This window comes from Phaseolus vulgaris, chromosome 2 (genome assembly GCF_000499845.2).
Source record: "Phaseolus vulgaris cultivar G19833 chromosome 2, P. vulgaris v2.0, whole genome shotgun sequence".
NCBI lineage: Eukaryota > Viridiplantae > Streptophyta > Magnoliopsida > Fabales > Fabaceae > Phaseolus > Phaseolus vulgaris.
In genome coordinates, this window is record NC_023758.2 from 35,369,336 (window position 1) to 35,384,423 (window position 15,088).

At 29.8% G+C, this 15,088-nt stretch overlaps 3 protein-coding genes across 4 annotated transcripts; 2 read left to right on the plus strand and 1 right to left on the minus strand.

The window, feature by feature from the left end:
- The first annotated feature begins 407 nt into the window (after positions 1–407).
- Positions 408–1,154, plus strand: LOC137811701 (large ribosomal subunit protein eL27). Its single transcript, XM_068613531.1, has one exon. It carries the CDS (start codon positions 548–550, stop codon positions 953–955), a length of 408 nt encoding a protein of 135 aa, XP_068469632.1. The 5' UTR covers positions 408–547; the 3' UTR covers positions 956–1,154.
- Positions 1,155–2,530: 1,376 nt separating this feature from the next.
- Positions 2,531–7,678, minus strand: LOC137811700 (thioredoxin O1, mitochondrial-like). 2 transcript variants are annotated; one of them, XM_068613529.1, is made up of 7 exons: positions 7,385–7,678; positions 7,062–7,127; positions 6,838–6,888; positions 6,362–6,441; positions 5,569–5,613; positions 3,258–3,352; positions 2,531–2,843 (listed from the first exon to the last, which is right to left on the minus strand). In XM_068613529.1, exons 1-7 carry the CDS (start codon positions 7,581–7,583, stop codon positions 2,834–2,836), a joined length of 546 nt encoding a protein of 181 aa, XP_068469630.1. In that variant the 5' UTR covers positions 7,584–7,678; the 3' UTR covers positions 2,531–2,833. The 2 variants fall into 2 exon arrangements, with proteins under 2 accessions (XP_068469630.1, XP_068469631.1); XM_068613530.1 differs by lacking the exon at positions 2,531–2,843 and having other exon boundaries at positions 3,254–3,352; positions 7,385–7,667.
- Positions 7,679–11,794: 4,116 nt separating this feature from the next.
- On the plus strand, positions 11,795–13,241 carry LOC137811702 (uncharacterized). Its single transcript, XM_068613532.1, has 2 exons — positions 11,795–11,927; positions 12,452–13,241. Exon 2 carries the CDS (start codon positions 12,462–12,464, stop codon positions 13,122–13,124), a length of 663 nt encoding a protein of 220 aa, XP_068469633.1. The 5' UTR covers positions 11,795–11,927; positions 12,452–12,461; the 3' UTR covers positions 13,125–13,241.
- Positions 13,242–15,088: the final 1,847 nt, after the last annotated feature.

A 15,088-nucleotide genomic window follows, 5' to 3' on the forward strand; every position in this document is an offset into this window, starting at 1 on the left:
GGCAATTGCTTCCTACCCAACACTTTTGAACCTGCACCTAACATAATTTCAAAAATTCCAAAAATACTCTTTATTCTGAAATAAAAATTCAAAATTGAAAATAATACTTTCCAGAAAATAGATTCATAAGAGATTATTGTGTTTCGAATATAAAAATTTGAAAAAAAAAATCAAAATCACATTTCAAATAAAAAAATTCATAATTAAAAATAATACATTCAAAAAAAATTATACGTATTGTGTTTTGGAAAAAAAATTCCAGAATGTAATTTTGGAAGTACATAATTTTTTTTAAAAGGATAATTTTGTCTTTTCTTCTATAATTGGTTGCAGTGGTATGGTGCAGGAAGCAATTACCCATTTTTTTCTAGAAAGAAAAGTCCATTTTGAAGGAAATACGCGGGCGGACCCAATTATAATGGGCCTAAACCCAGAAGGCGAAAAAGGGTTTTGGCAGATATAAAATTTGAAGTTAGGGTTTGGAAATGAATCTGTGTAGTGGAATCGCAGCAGAGGAGAGGAAAGCGAAACCTTAGAGCGGAGGAAGATGGTGAAGTTCCTGAAGCCAAACAAGGCGGTGATCGTCCTGCAGGGCCGTTACGCGGGGCGAAAGGGGGTGATCGTCAGGACCTTCGACGATGGAACCAGGGAGCGCCCATACGGCCACTGTCTGGTCGCCGGAATCAAGAAGTACCCTAGCAAGGTCATCAAGAAGGACTCCGCAAAGAAGACGGCGAAGAAATCGAGAGTGAAGGCCTTCGTGAAGCTGGTGAACTATCAGCACCTCATGCCCACGCGCTACACGCTGGACGTGGATCTCAAGGACGCGGTTAACCTCGACGTTCTCTCCTCCAAGGACAAGAAGGTCACCGCTCTGAAGGAGACGAAGAAGCGCCTCGAGGAGAGGTTCAAGACCGGCAAGAATAGGTGGTTCTTCACCAAACTCAGATTCTGATCTCCTCCACAGTTTTCTTAAGCCTTTTGCAATCTTACTTTTCCTAATGTATTCGCAGATCTTATGAGATAGTCATTTTATGTTCTCTTACATTCGTTGCGCCTTTTATATTAATATTTTGGCTTTTTTAATTAATTCTTGATGAGCATTTTGTTTTTTATAGTAATGAATTCGGAGAGACGTCTCCGTTCAATTGCAATTTTCTGGTTTGTTTTATTAGTACTGCGTTTTGATTGCAATTTTGATGTTGTGTTGTTGTAGTTAACTCGATTCTGCACGATTTTCACAGAATTAAAGAGCGTGTTATAAGTGAATTTACATATTTGATTAATGTGTTGGGATATGAAAAGTGAATTAGCAATGGTGGAGGTTTTGCGTTTCTGTGGATATTGTTGATCACCTGCGTAGAATTTGTGAAGGATGATGACTTGTGTCGGTTGGCTCCATTGGCATCATGGTTGAAAGTTCCGGGCAAACTCAGTGATCAACAAAGGAAGGTACTTCCAATGCCTGATCAGGAAGTGTGAACTTGGTGACACCTGTAAATAATTGCTCAATTACCTTTCTAACACTTGCAAAGATAAAATTATTAGGTACAACCCCTTGTTGAATCATGTTGATAAAAATATCAATTACTTGTAGGTGTGAATTCCTCCCTTTCTAAGGGTTAATTTTAATAGACCAATCTTATAAATAACTAGTATTGTAAATATTTCACTGCAGATAAATAACTGGTAATTACACAAAAATTTTATAAAAAAATAAATTTTCACTATATGCCAAATTTCTATGTACTACAATCATTCTTTTATTCTTCGTTTATTACGCGCATATATTACTTCTATACACGTTCTATGCAGTTGAGAAAATATCTATATAACTTAACATTGTTCATTAATAAATCTTTTATACAGTTTGAAGTGTCTGTTTGGTTTAATGAACCCTTTAGGTGTGCAGAGCCTAAAGAAACTTGATTAGGAAAGTGTACGCAAGCTTAAAGCAACTGACGTTTCTTCTGACACCTCCCTAGCACCTTCATAGTTTTTTCTGACATCTTAATTAGCGAGGATTCGTAGTTTTCTGACACCTCCATGGGTGAGGCGAAAAACCACTTAACCCTTAAAAATATATCTTGAGTGTATAATTCAGAAGTATTTTTTAATTTGAATTTTATTAAAAAAACATATTTCAAATTATAAAGTTTGGAATCAAATTATAAAGTTCCGACATTTCCAGAATCTGGAAATAACATGGAATTTTACAATTAAATGCATTTTATTTTAAGAAACATTTCCAATTATAAAATCTGAAAAGTATTTCTGGAAAAAAAAATACCAATAGAATACAGGATAAGTATGATATTTTAAGAAGTATCGTAAGAAACTATGGAGATGCAAGAGGAAAACCCCAAAATAGACATAAGACGATACAACATTTGGATTGAGAGATTCAGACTATGACTAAATTGTAACAAAAGTCGCTCGGAAAGAATGCATTGATCTGAAATTATCACTTTTTAAAAAAGACGCTTAGAAACCATGAAACATGCAAACTACGACTTTTACGATACAACAATTAAGTGTAATACAGAATGATAAGATTTCCAACTTGTCAGTCAATATTCTTTCCACATAACCATTACGGATATAAATGTTCCATGTCCAACAGTACAGACCTACACGAATATGCTTATTCTCTTATTTCTGAAATGGAAATTTTAAAAATACAATCAAATGGTACGAGTTACGCTTCTAATACCATGCCAACTATGCCAACCAGACTATAAGGTGGGTGCCTAGACAGTGTCTCTAACAAGCTACAATTAGTCATTCTGCACTTCATCGTCCATTCAGCACCATTCCCACCTCAATCAAAGTCTCAGTCCTTCCTGAAACACAGAAAGCTGAGTTACCCAAAATTCAACATGTGACAATAAAATCTTGTACAGAAGCATCTCAATTTATTCAACCAGAATGCTTTTCTTTAGGGTTGGCAGGGGAGAACCCAGGAAATGAGTGATCAAGTGAGTGAAATTAAATAAACAAGAATGTTTTACACATGCATATATGTAAATGAGTAGTTTCGAATATGAATGTGATCTGTCCATACCTAAATGTATATTTACAAAAGGAAACCAAATATAAGTAAACATTATACAACGGATCAATGATCACATTCAGAACAGAGCATTACAACTTAAAAAGCCAATGTTAATTAAAAACCTAGTGGAGGGAAATAACAGCCTCACAGTGCATGCTCATATTTACAAAGCATAACATAGAGTCAAACTCTGAAGGATTACTTGAAGAGTTTCTCTGTGATATTGGTCAATCGTGCAACATCAGCACCTACAAGAACATCGGCCTTTTTCCCATTCTGAAAGAAATGAAGTGTAGGCTGCAGAAGGTAAAAAAAACATTGTTACAAGTTAAAAGCCATGCAGAAATTTAAGTCTGAAATTGCCAAAATCTTCAGTGACACATAAATCAGTGGAAATTTAAATTGATTAGGCAATTGACGTTGATAACATAACTTACCTAACTGAGCATGTATACAAATTACAACTAGGTCTTAGAATAGAGATTCAAGTGGCCTAAGTTTGTATTGAATTTAATCTAATTTTCAACCTAACTCGATTAAACTTGATTGGGATGGATTGGGCTAGGCTTACCCTTTTCTATTTAGCAACTCAATCCATCCCAACCGAAACATAATTGGACTGGGTAAAGATGGGTTATCAGATTGAATAATTAAAAACCTTATCACCTCATAACAAAGAAAAATACCTCAAAATAGACAATTTTAACAAGCTCAGGACGATACTTAAAATACGCATAAACAGTAATTCTAAAAATACTGAAAAGTCAAAATAGCAATCATAAAATAATATTCATAACCATGTTTCGCAACTCAGTGAATGAGGTCCCAAGACAATAAATTATAGACAAATTCTACAATGACATTTATATTCATTTGTAATAGCACGTGCGAGAAGAAATAGTTATCCCTAGTATTCATATAACAATATTCATATGATAAAACATAAAATTGGTTTTATATATAGTAGATTTATTCGACACTTAGTATTTTTACTATATAGTTGGGTTGGGTCGGGTTCATCAGGTTTAAAACTCCCTAACCCAATGTTAATTAGAATCACTGAAAAAAACAAACCCAACCAGATCCGTAAAAATGTAATTGTTATTTTTGCGAGGGCACAACTCACCCCTGTACTAGAATGAGAATGACATCTTTTTGATATAGAAGCTTGAAGTTAAAAGCTTTGATGATTATAACCTTGAAGATTTTATGCTTCTAACAAAAAATATGCTATGTTGTTGATGATGCTAGCTTTGAAGATGTACATCTTGTGTTTGATCTTGGGGTTTAGGTTATAATCTATGGATTTCATGTTGTAAGTGCTTTTACCTTGATTTGATCAATTGTTAAGTTGGAAAGCCTTTGAAAGTGTTTTGGAGCCCTTTGTGGTTTTTAGTTTTGTTTTAATAGATTAAATGCGTTTTAATATCTTAAAATGTTCTTAAATTTGTAAAAGCAAGGATTTTATTTTTTTTGAAACAATTAAAATGACAATTTAATCGACTACAATCACTTAAAACCCAAAATTGTCAATTTGAATCTGTTTTAATCTATTAAAAGGAACTTATCATACATTAAAATCACTATATCTTAAGTCTTGTTTCTGTTCTGTTTTAAACGATTAAAACCACTTAAACCAAAGAGCTTATTTCTAAGCTTTGTTTTAATCGATAAAAACTATTGGCTACCAAAATCATTAAATCTTTCCCATTTCAAAACCAAATGACACGAAATCAAAACCATTATTTCTAAAAACATTGTCTACTCTAACCTGAGATTAAAAAACACTTCTTGGAGCCTTCTTGCTTTGATCTTTGATTCAAATCCTTGGTTTAAGTTCACACTGTGATCACCTTTATATCTTTCCTTCTTTGTCGTCTTGTATATTTCTAGGTGATCTTGTTTCTTTTCTGTAATTTCTATGGTATATTGATCTTAACTATGATTGTCAAGAGTGTTGCTTATGATAGGGTTTCACAAGTGTTGGTACAAGATCTTGTGTGTATTGTATTTTCTTGAGGGATTCTTGTAAAACTTGAAAATATAGTGGGTTGATCTAATCAGAGTGATTAAGTAACTAGATGTAACTCTTGTGATGGATGAACCAGCATAAATCTTTCTCTCTCCATCTCTCTATTTTCTTTACTTGTTATACTGCATATTATACTTTCATATAGCTCGAATCTTTAATCTTGCTCTACATTGATATGTTGTGATGTTGATCAATCAATTCAATAATCATTTGTTATCTATTTTTGAAAATTGGTGATAGTTCAATTCACCCCCCTTAGTGTTTCACCACTTCATTAATGAAATCATAATCCACTGACAAATATGATTAGAAAAGGACGAATAAACAGCGGGAGAAGTTTCAAATTGATGATGAATGCCTAATATGATTCACAAGCTACAACCAGATTATTTTGTATACAATGTACATGTGCGAAAAAAGGTTTTTATCACAACAAGCACTATTTGAGCACAAATTTCTAACAAAATGTGAAATAAATTACCACAGATGTAATCTGCAATTTGCCCAATGTGCCTTGAATTGCTTCCTGGGAAAAGTGAAAGTAAATGTTTAAGCCACATGGAAACTTCTCGATGCATAAATCATTAAAATCATGCAAAAAAAGTAATAAAAAAGAGAAAAACCACCAAATCTCCAAACCCAAGTCTGATATTGACTATAGATAGTGTCAAAATACAATATATATATATATATATATGGAAGCACTCATCACTTTGCAAACCAATTTTGTAAGATTGAGTTAAACCTAACCCACTTTATAAGATGGTATCAAAGTTTACTCTAGATCCATTAAAGGATCACTTACCATGTTATCCACGTACCAAGCCCAATAATGTTGGACGTGAAGGGGTGTATTGGGATAAACCCAAGTCTCATATAGACTAGAGATAGTGTCAAGATACAGTATATAAATGAGGTCAATCCTCACTTTACAAGCTGATTTGGTATAACTAAGTTAGACCTAAGCTACTTTGTAAGAGTATTAACAAAAGGAAAATTGCAAAGCATGTCTTGAACTAGCGAGTGCCTATTATATTAACCACAAATGGATAGAGCTAGTGTTAGGTGTCCTACATTCATATTTTTATAATGCTCAAAATATAATTAGGCTCATGCAGAATATAAATATTAAGCTATTTGCAACTATGCGGTACATCTTACTGAAAATTTAATTTAAGATAAAATAAAAGTGGCATTCCGAAATCCATTAAATAAATTGTAGTTTGGTTCATGATTTGAAACCACGGACCACACCAATAAATATTACTCCATACCTGATCGATGTCAATCTTATAAGTTGTCACATCAGGATACTTCTTACTGAGCTCCCCAACTATAGGAGAAATAAACCTGCCTAAACAGAAGTATACACCACGAAAACAGTGAGAATTTTTCTATAGAACACAGACATCAAGAAAAAAAAAATACAAACAACAAACTCTATGACATGTACCATCATCATAGTTTTTTCCATCCGCCAAAAGATGAATTACTCAACTCAAACAAGGGCACAAAACTGGAATGAAAGTTTAGAGTACATCACAACGCATGCAGTTTGCGGTCTCACATTCATGGTGAGCATAATTTACTGTTTGGTATCATAGATACAATTCAAATTATGAGATCGCATCCTCATAGTTCTTTTACAATGGTCACACACATGCATCACCAAGAATAAGCAGCACAGTAAAATAATTACAATTCACTGGAAATATCAAAGTCAAGATAAGAAAAGGTCACCGCAACTTACAAGGTCCACACCAAACCGCAGTGAAATAGAAGATGGCGTGCAACGAGTTATCTATTGAACAGAATTTCACCAGAAAGAAGAATTCAGCTCTCTATAGATTCATTCACATATAAAAAAAATAACAAAATAGAAGAATAAAGTATATTTACAGACCTGTACCAGAGCCTATTTGCCAAATCATGGAATAACAAACCTTAATACGAAGCAAGATAACATACACATACCTTGAACTTTGGTAAGGATATTGTTGAACTCTTCCTCTGAATTAACAAGTACAACATCGGAAGGACCTGAAAATAATTCACCAATAGACTTTCTTATTACGATGCAGTAAAATAAAATTGAAACAATTAAATATATATCAAATCGTTTTCATCAAGTGGAAATAGTACTAGTAGGAAGCGAATTCAGGAATAGAGGTTAACGCAGAGGTGAACAATGTAGACAGCGCAGCAAGTAAAATAACGCGATTCCTTTCGTTTATCGTATAAAAATCAAGCAATGTACAATGTGTGTGTGTGTGCGTGAGAGACAGAGAGAGAGAGACCTGCGGCGGAGGAGAGGGAGCGGGAGTGGTGGAATGATGGGAGGAGAGAGAGCTGAGATGAGGCGATTGCGGTGGCGAAGAGAGATGGTTTGGATGGGAGTGAGAGAAAGCGGTGGTGAGCGTTGAAGAAGATCGGGCGAACCGTATTCTTTATAGCATGTCGAAGCGCCAAAGATCGAAACAACCAATTTCTCGCCATCGCTGATTATGCTTCCCTTCTCGCTTCCTGTGCTTTCCTTCTCACTTCATAAACTTCCCCCACAATTAACCCTCCTTTCTGGGCTTAGGTTTATTACACTTTTCAATACATTATTTTATATTTATTATAATTAAATTTTATTAAATGTTATGAATATTAAAAAAATTGCTCACATAAAATGCTTTAATAAACCACTCTGACAATTTTAATAATCATACTCAGTTTTACTTAAATACTAAAGAATTAAAAAAAACACACTAAACTCGGTTTTTTACTTAAAAATCAATTTTAAGAAACATATTTTTCTATTTTTTACTTTTATTTAATTATGTTCTAAATAATTTTTTATTTTTACTTTAAATCAATCCTTTTTCATACTAAAAAACTTTTTTTTAAAATCAAAGAAATTTCATATAAGATGTTTTCTGTTCTATTCTCGTCTTTCTGTCATCATATATAAAAATCACTGTCAAAAAAGTTATAATAAATTTATTTATTTCAAAATATGTAATAAAAAAATATTATTAAAAAATTTCCTTCAACTTTTCATTTCATTAAATCTCAAGTTTTGTCTCTCGTCCAAGCAAGGTATTTTTTTTTTCTTAATAATACTTTTAAAACTGGACTAGTATCTAGTCAAATACTTTTTAAGGTTTAAAAGTTAAAGAGAAGTGAAATCAGTTTTAATAAAATTATTATATAATTTAATGTATGGAATAATATTAAAAATGTAATATCATAATTTTATAATACTAAAAATTGAAATATATTATAAACTTTTAGGTTCTTAATATTTAAAATACCTATAAAATTCAATTAAAATATGTTTTATCTTATTTAAATTAAAATTTTAAATAACTTGCATTAACATTTATCAATAATAATAACCTAGAATAAAAAAATGACAAATATTTTAGATGATTTTATTTTTAAGAAAAACAATAAACAATAATAATTCCTATTCTTCTATTCGATTTCCCTTCGCTTAAGTTTATTTGTAAATTAAAAATCATTTTCTTGTTGAAATTGTGAAATAAGTTTTAAAAATGTAGTCTTAAAGGAAAGTATTTTGTAAATTCAAATGTTCCAATAAAAAAAAAGTAAAGCACTTTGTTACGAGCTGTTTTTATAGTTTTTACCTACCTAACACATCTCCAATGATAGCACATTATAAAAAAAATATCACTTGGATTATTAATGATGAAATGAGAAATAAAATAGAAAATATAAGAATGATTTATTTTCTTAAAATTGTGTATGTTGGAACAAGATTAAAATGGAAAGGAAAAATTGCTCTATTATTATTTAGATTAAAAAGAAAAAAAAATTGTCGAAAAGACATATTTGTTCTTTTAGTATTATATAATAATAGTATATCACTTATACAGTGTTTGGTTTTGGGGTGGACTGTAGTCGACGAGGGATGTCGCAGTGCCACCCGTTTGGTTCTATAAGTGGATGTGAGTGAGGGAGAAGATGACGAGAAAGTAGAAGGGAAGTGATGCTTCTGAGGAATGAAGAGAAAAGGAGAAAGTGTGGGAAGAAAGCCACGTCAGATGTCAGATGTTGGTAGTTACGAAAGTAACCTTATCTTTTTCACTTCTTCTTCCACATATGTGTCTCTCATGCAACACGACAAAATGACATGCAATTTGCACTGAACTTTACACTGTTAGAAAATGGTATTTATTATTATTATAATTAAAAACATTATAAAAAATATTGTAGTAATTAGAATAAGCTTTAAAAATTTATAGAAGAAATATGATTTTTTAATAATAAATGTAGAAAGTTATTATTTTGTGAAAATTGAATTGTTTATAAAGAATATAATTATTTATTTAAAAATAAAATTGTTACCGAATGGAAATAAAAAATTATAATGTTTAGGGTTTTAGATTTTTTAGATTTAACATTATTTATTACTGTTATAATTAAAAACAGTATAAAAATGTTATAGTAATTAGAAATAAGCTGTAAAAATTTAGAGAAGAAATAAGATTTTTTAATAATAAATGTAGAAAGTTATTATTTTGTAAAAATTGAATTATTTATAAAAAAAATAGAATTTAGACATAATGGAAATAAAAAATGATAATGTTTAGGGTTTTTATTTTTTTAGATTTAACAGTATTTATTACTGTTATAATTAAAAACATTATAAAAAATATTGTAGTAATTAGAATAAGCTTTAAAATAAATATGTTTTATTAATAATAAATGTAGAAAGTTATTATTTTGTGAAAATTGAATTGTTTATAAAGAATATAATTATTTATTTAAAAATAAAATTGTCACATAATGGAAATAAAAAATTATAATGTTTAGGGTTTTAGTTTTTTTTTTAGATTTAACATTATTTATTACTGTTATAATTAAAAACATTAAAATATGATTTTTTATAATAATAAATGTAGATAGTTATTAAAATTATCTACAAATAAAAATTTAACTAATACAAATTTTTTCAATTAATAAAATTAAAAACAAAGAAATCATATTTCATTTCTATATTCAATTTTTTAATTCATTTCAATTTTATATTATTTTTTAAGTTATAATTGAAACTTACCATTATTTTAATTATCAAAATTATGTACAAAATTAATAATATTTTTTATTATTTTTTTACATCCATGGACAAAAATTATATTTTATTATTATATATAACATAATATAATAGAAATTAAATAATATAATACTAATTATTTTAATTAACTTAAATATTTTTTAAAGTAATTAATATTTCATTTTTCTATTTATTTATATATAAGGGTAAATTTGTAATCTTACAAATTTTACTATTCAAAATAATTTATAATATTCTTATAACCATCACATCACTCATCAATTTCAATAAACTTTTCTCATACATCCACTTTAACATACTCCAATCCAAACAACTTCAACTTTTTTCACACTTACACTCCCCCACACTCTCAACTTTTCACTCCTCCACACCCTCTAATCCAAACAAAGCCTTACTTTTTTTTCTAAGTAAAAAACACAATTTTTTCTTTTTTCTTTGTATGATGTTGGCAAATTGCACATATGCAAGAGACACGAAGGTATCAAGGAGTTAGAAAAAAATATTTTAGTTATATATAAAAATAAAAAAAAAACAGAAGGTTTTAACCTAAGTTCGCTCTTTTCATGCAAGTGCAGACAGAGTTTCTCAACAACAAAGAAAGAAACTAAATTTAATAATCTACAAAAATGTGAATTTTCTCATCTTAGTTAACTCACTTCCTTTTTTACCTCACTCCTTAACATTTTTTTATTCTTCATTTCAACTAAACAAATCATAAGTTTTTATAAAAGGAATATATATATATATATATATATATATATATATATATTTATATATATATAATCTTCATTATTGAATGTAGCATATAAAAAGTCTAAGCACCCCCACACCTTTTTTTTCATACTTTTAATAGAATATTTTAGAACTTTTTTATGCACTAATCACTTTCCCTTATAGACGATAAAAAAATATAATCATAAATATCTGTGAATCAAATTTATAACAAATATTTAATATATTTTTAATAAATACTCATATTTAACAAATACGAGTATTTTAATTATTAGTTTGTTGATAGAACAGTACAAATGTCATAATATTCAACTTTTGATATACATGTTATCTACTCATCATAATTAAAGAATTTTTGAAAATTAGGTGATTAAAATAAAGTCATTAACGAAAAAAATATTAAGTATTAGAGACTTGTCTAAAATTTAATTATATATATATATATATATATATATATATATTTAGACATTTTAAACTAAAGTTAATTTTTTTAAAATATATACTTTATGATCCTACTTATTTAAATTTTTATTTTAGAAAATCAATTTATTTGCACTAATATTTTATTATACAATTTTAGTTAAATTATATTTTAAAATTAAATTTTTATTTAAGTTTTATATTTTAAATAATTTTTTAAAATAAAAAAATATTCACAGATATCCATAAATACTCGTAGATATATAAAAAAAAAATCGCAAATATCTTTTTATAGATACGGAGCAAGTAACTAGACGAATATGAAAAAGAAAAAAAATTAGAGGGTACGTGTCATCCTACTTCAAAATACTATGAATACAATATTTTTGGCTACAAACTTAAACATCATTAGATTAGGTCTAGACGAAACATATTGGGCCTAAAAAAGTGGGCTGGGCTTAGCATTCAAAGCCCGATACTGTAGAATTTCTTGAGAGCTTTTCTTACGAAAACAATAGAACCCCAATTCTGAGAGTTCTAGGGTTAGGCCGCAGCAGAATCGTTGTCTCTGTCGTATTCGTCGTGTTCGTCGTGTGTCTCAGGTATTCTTTCTTTCATTCCATCTCTAACACTTAATCTTATCTTTCTTTTGAAACTTCATTCATAATTTTGCTTACAACGTTTTCCTTATTCATTTGAAACGGATTCGTTTACTCTGTTTTTTAAAATTCGAACGTACCCTGTTTTCCTTTATTATTTGCACTGTTGAGGGAGGGTTTGTCTCCAAGGTAAATTAGTTGGAAAATTGGGGAGGGTGGTAGCTGGAGAAAAAAAAAATCGATACATTTTGGTACATTTTGAATGCACCGTGTCACTTTGTGGATTAGATTGATCTTTGGGTGTATAAAGGTGTTTACTTTTTTTTCATTTGGTTCACAAACCAAACCTCAAATATTCTTTATTTCCTTCAATGAAATATTAATAAATGTATAGTAACAAAGAAACAAAGCATCTGTTATCGGATTTTGACATAGTGTGGTGGCGTACACTGGAGAATTGGTTTAATTTATTAATTTTTTGTTGTGTATATTTGAAAACCAACTTATTTTGGTTTCCTTTGTAAAAGGTGTTGCATAATGGAGTCAAATCAGGCACACTCATCCATGGAAGTTGAAACAGTCTCATCAGAAGCCAAAGTTTTGCCGCCAAAGCCAAAATTTGAGGCTCTGAAACCTCATGAGATGTCTGATGGCCAGGTTCAGTTCCGCAAGGTGAATGTTCCACCTCATCGATACACCCCTCTGAAGAAAGCTTGGATGGATATCTATAATCCCATATATGAACAAATGAAAATTGATTTGCGTATGAATCTGAAGGCTCGTAGAGTTGAGCTGAAGACAAGGGCTGATACCCCTGATATTAGTAATCTGCAAAAATGTGCTGATTTTGTCCATGCTTTCATGCTGGGTTTTGAGGTCATAGATGCCATTGCTCTTCTGCGTCTGGATGAGCTCTACATTGAGTCCTTTGAGATCAAGGATGTTAAAACACTTCGAGGGGATCACTTGTCTCGGGCTATTGGGAGGTTGTCTGGTAAAGGTGGTAAAACCAAGTTTGCAATCGAGAACGCTTCAAAGACTAGAATCGTGATTGCTGACACCAAAATTCACATATTGGGATCTTTTGCCAACATAAAGATTGCCAGGGATTCTCTCTGTAGCCTCATTCTTGGTTCACCTGCAGGAAAAGTGTATTCTAAACTAAGAGCAGTTACTGCCAGATTGGCCGAAAGGTTTTGATCTTTTTCTACTTTGCCATTGATGAGGATGATTCATTGTGTGTAATGTTGTGGGTGTAGAACATTAGTGTGAAAGTGAAGTTTTGACCGTGACAGTGAATACATTAGATGTGTTGAATTCGTTTTGTAGTTTTTTTTTTTAAGTTACTTTAATCACAGAAAAACAATGAAATAATAAATAGGTTATTTCTTATTTCATAGGAGCAAAATCGAAATAGGAGTCCAGTAAAATGAGAATGTAAACTCTTATGTTTATGATTTTTTTTCATTCCAATGAATTAAAAAAGTGTATGATATTTTTTTAACAGTCACGAATCCTTTTCACTGTATTTATCTTTACTTAAATTTATTTTTTAGAAATCATCAATTGTTACAAATAATTTATGTTAAAGAGTATCTATTCACAACGACTTCAATTATAATAACATTCATTTATTATAAATTTTAGTTATATAAAAAAATATTTATCATGTGAATTACATAAACTAAACTTGTAGTTATCCATCAAATTCTATCATAGAAAATCAAAATGAAGACACAGGTTATGAATTTAGTCACTTGATTTGCATACGTGTATATAATTTTAGTCATGCATGCAAAGGAGCATGATCCAAAATTCTCCATTCTATAGCATAGACACTAATAAGTCATCAACACTCCCACTTTTATCATACTAAAAATTCATACAATAAATTTGAATTTTTAGAAAATTAATCTGTTTCTTTGAATTTTAGAAAATTAATGTGTTTCTTCTTTTTCAAATTGTATTTATAATTGTGTTAGAATTGTCAAAAATTCAATAAATATTTTTTGAATCAAACATTTCACTCATAAATGTCATATGAGTGTCTTTTAAGTATCGGTGTTCGATGCGTGTATCCGACATGGACACTTCATTTAAGAGAAGTGTTTGTTTGAGTCTCATATCTTATAAATGTACACAAAAATAGGAGTTATTTTGGTTAAAGATTCAAAATGTTGAGAAGATGATTTGAGGGAATTTTTCATTATAAACTGGTTTTGGTGTTCACAAATTTGTTCATATTTTATTGTTTTATTTTTTGATATTTCAGTAATTTTCTATTTTTTTATATTTATTAATAATTAATTATTTTATAATTAATTAGAAATTGCTTTTTTATTTTATTTTTAATACTAATACACTATCATTTCATAAAAAGCAGTTATTAATTTTTTTCAATATAGAGTAGTTTAACAAAAGTGAACGAAAAAGTTTATTAGACGGGAACCAGTGGATTTACTCTTAAATGACATAGTGATTTATAATTTTTTATCAACAATCACATCACTCGCAAACTCCAATAAACTTTTCTCACAAATCCACTTTAACATACATTGATCCAAACACATTCACTTTCTTTACATTTTCTTCTCAAACTCTCCCGCATCTACTATTTGAAATCCCTACAATCGCCTCCCGAATCCCAACTTAACAAGCCTCGCAAATTTGACTTCAAATTGAGAATCCTACCACTATACATATCACTTAGAGCACCCTTATACTTTCTATGTGTGTCACATGAAATGGTTAAAAAACTAAATTGTCCCTCATGTTATTACTCTTTCTTACTATCCTCTCCTTGTTATCGTCAATCCTTTGTTGTCATTGTCTCCCTAATCATTGACGCTCACTTGTCATTATTATCACCATTGTTTATATTTATGTTAAGGATGAATTTAAGGAATAAAGTATCTGAATTACACAATTCCGAAGTCAACTGACTTCCAAATGTACAATTTGAAAGTCATTTTTTATATAAAAAAAACTTATGAATTGTGTAATTTCAAAAGAAACTTTCGAATTACACAATTCAGAAGTCTAAAAATTACTTTCGCATTGTACAATCCAGAAGACACTCCCATATTACACAATTTGAAAGCTTTTTTTATGATAAAATGACTTTCAAATTGCATAATCCACTAGTCAAAAAACTTTTCATATTG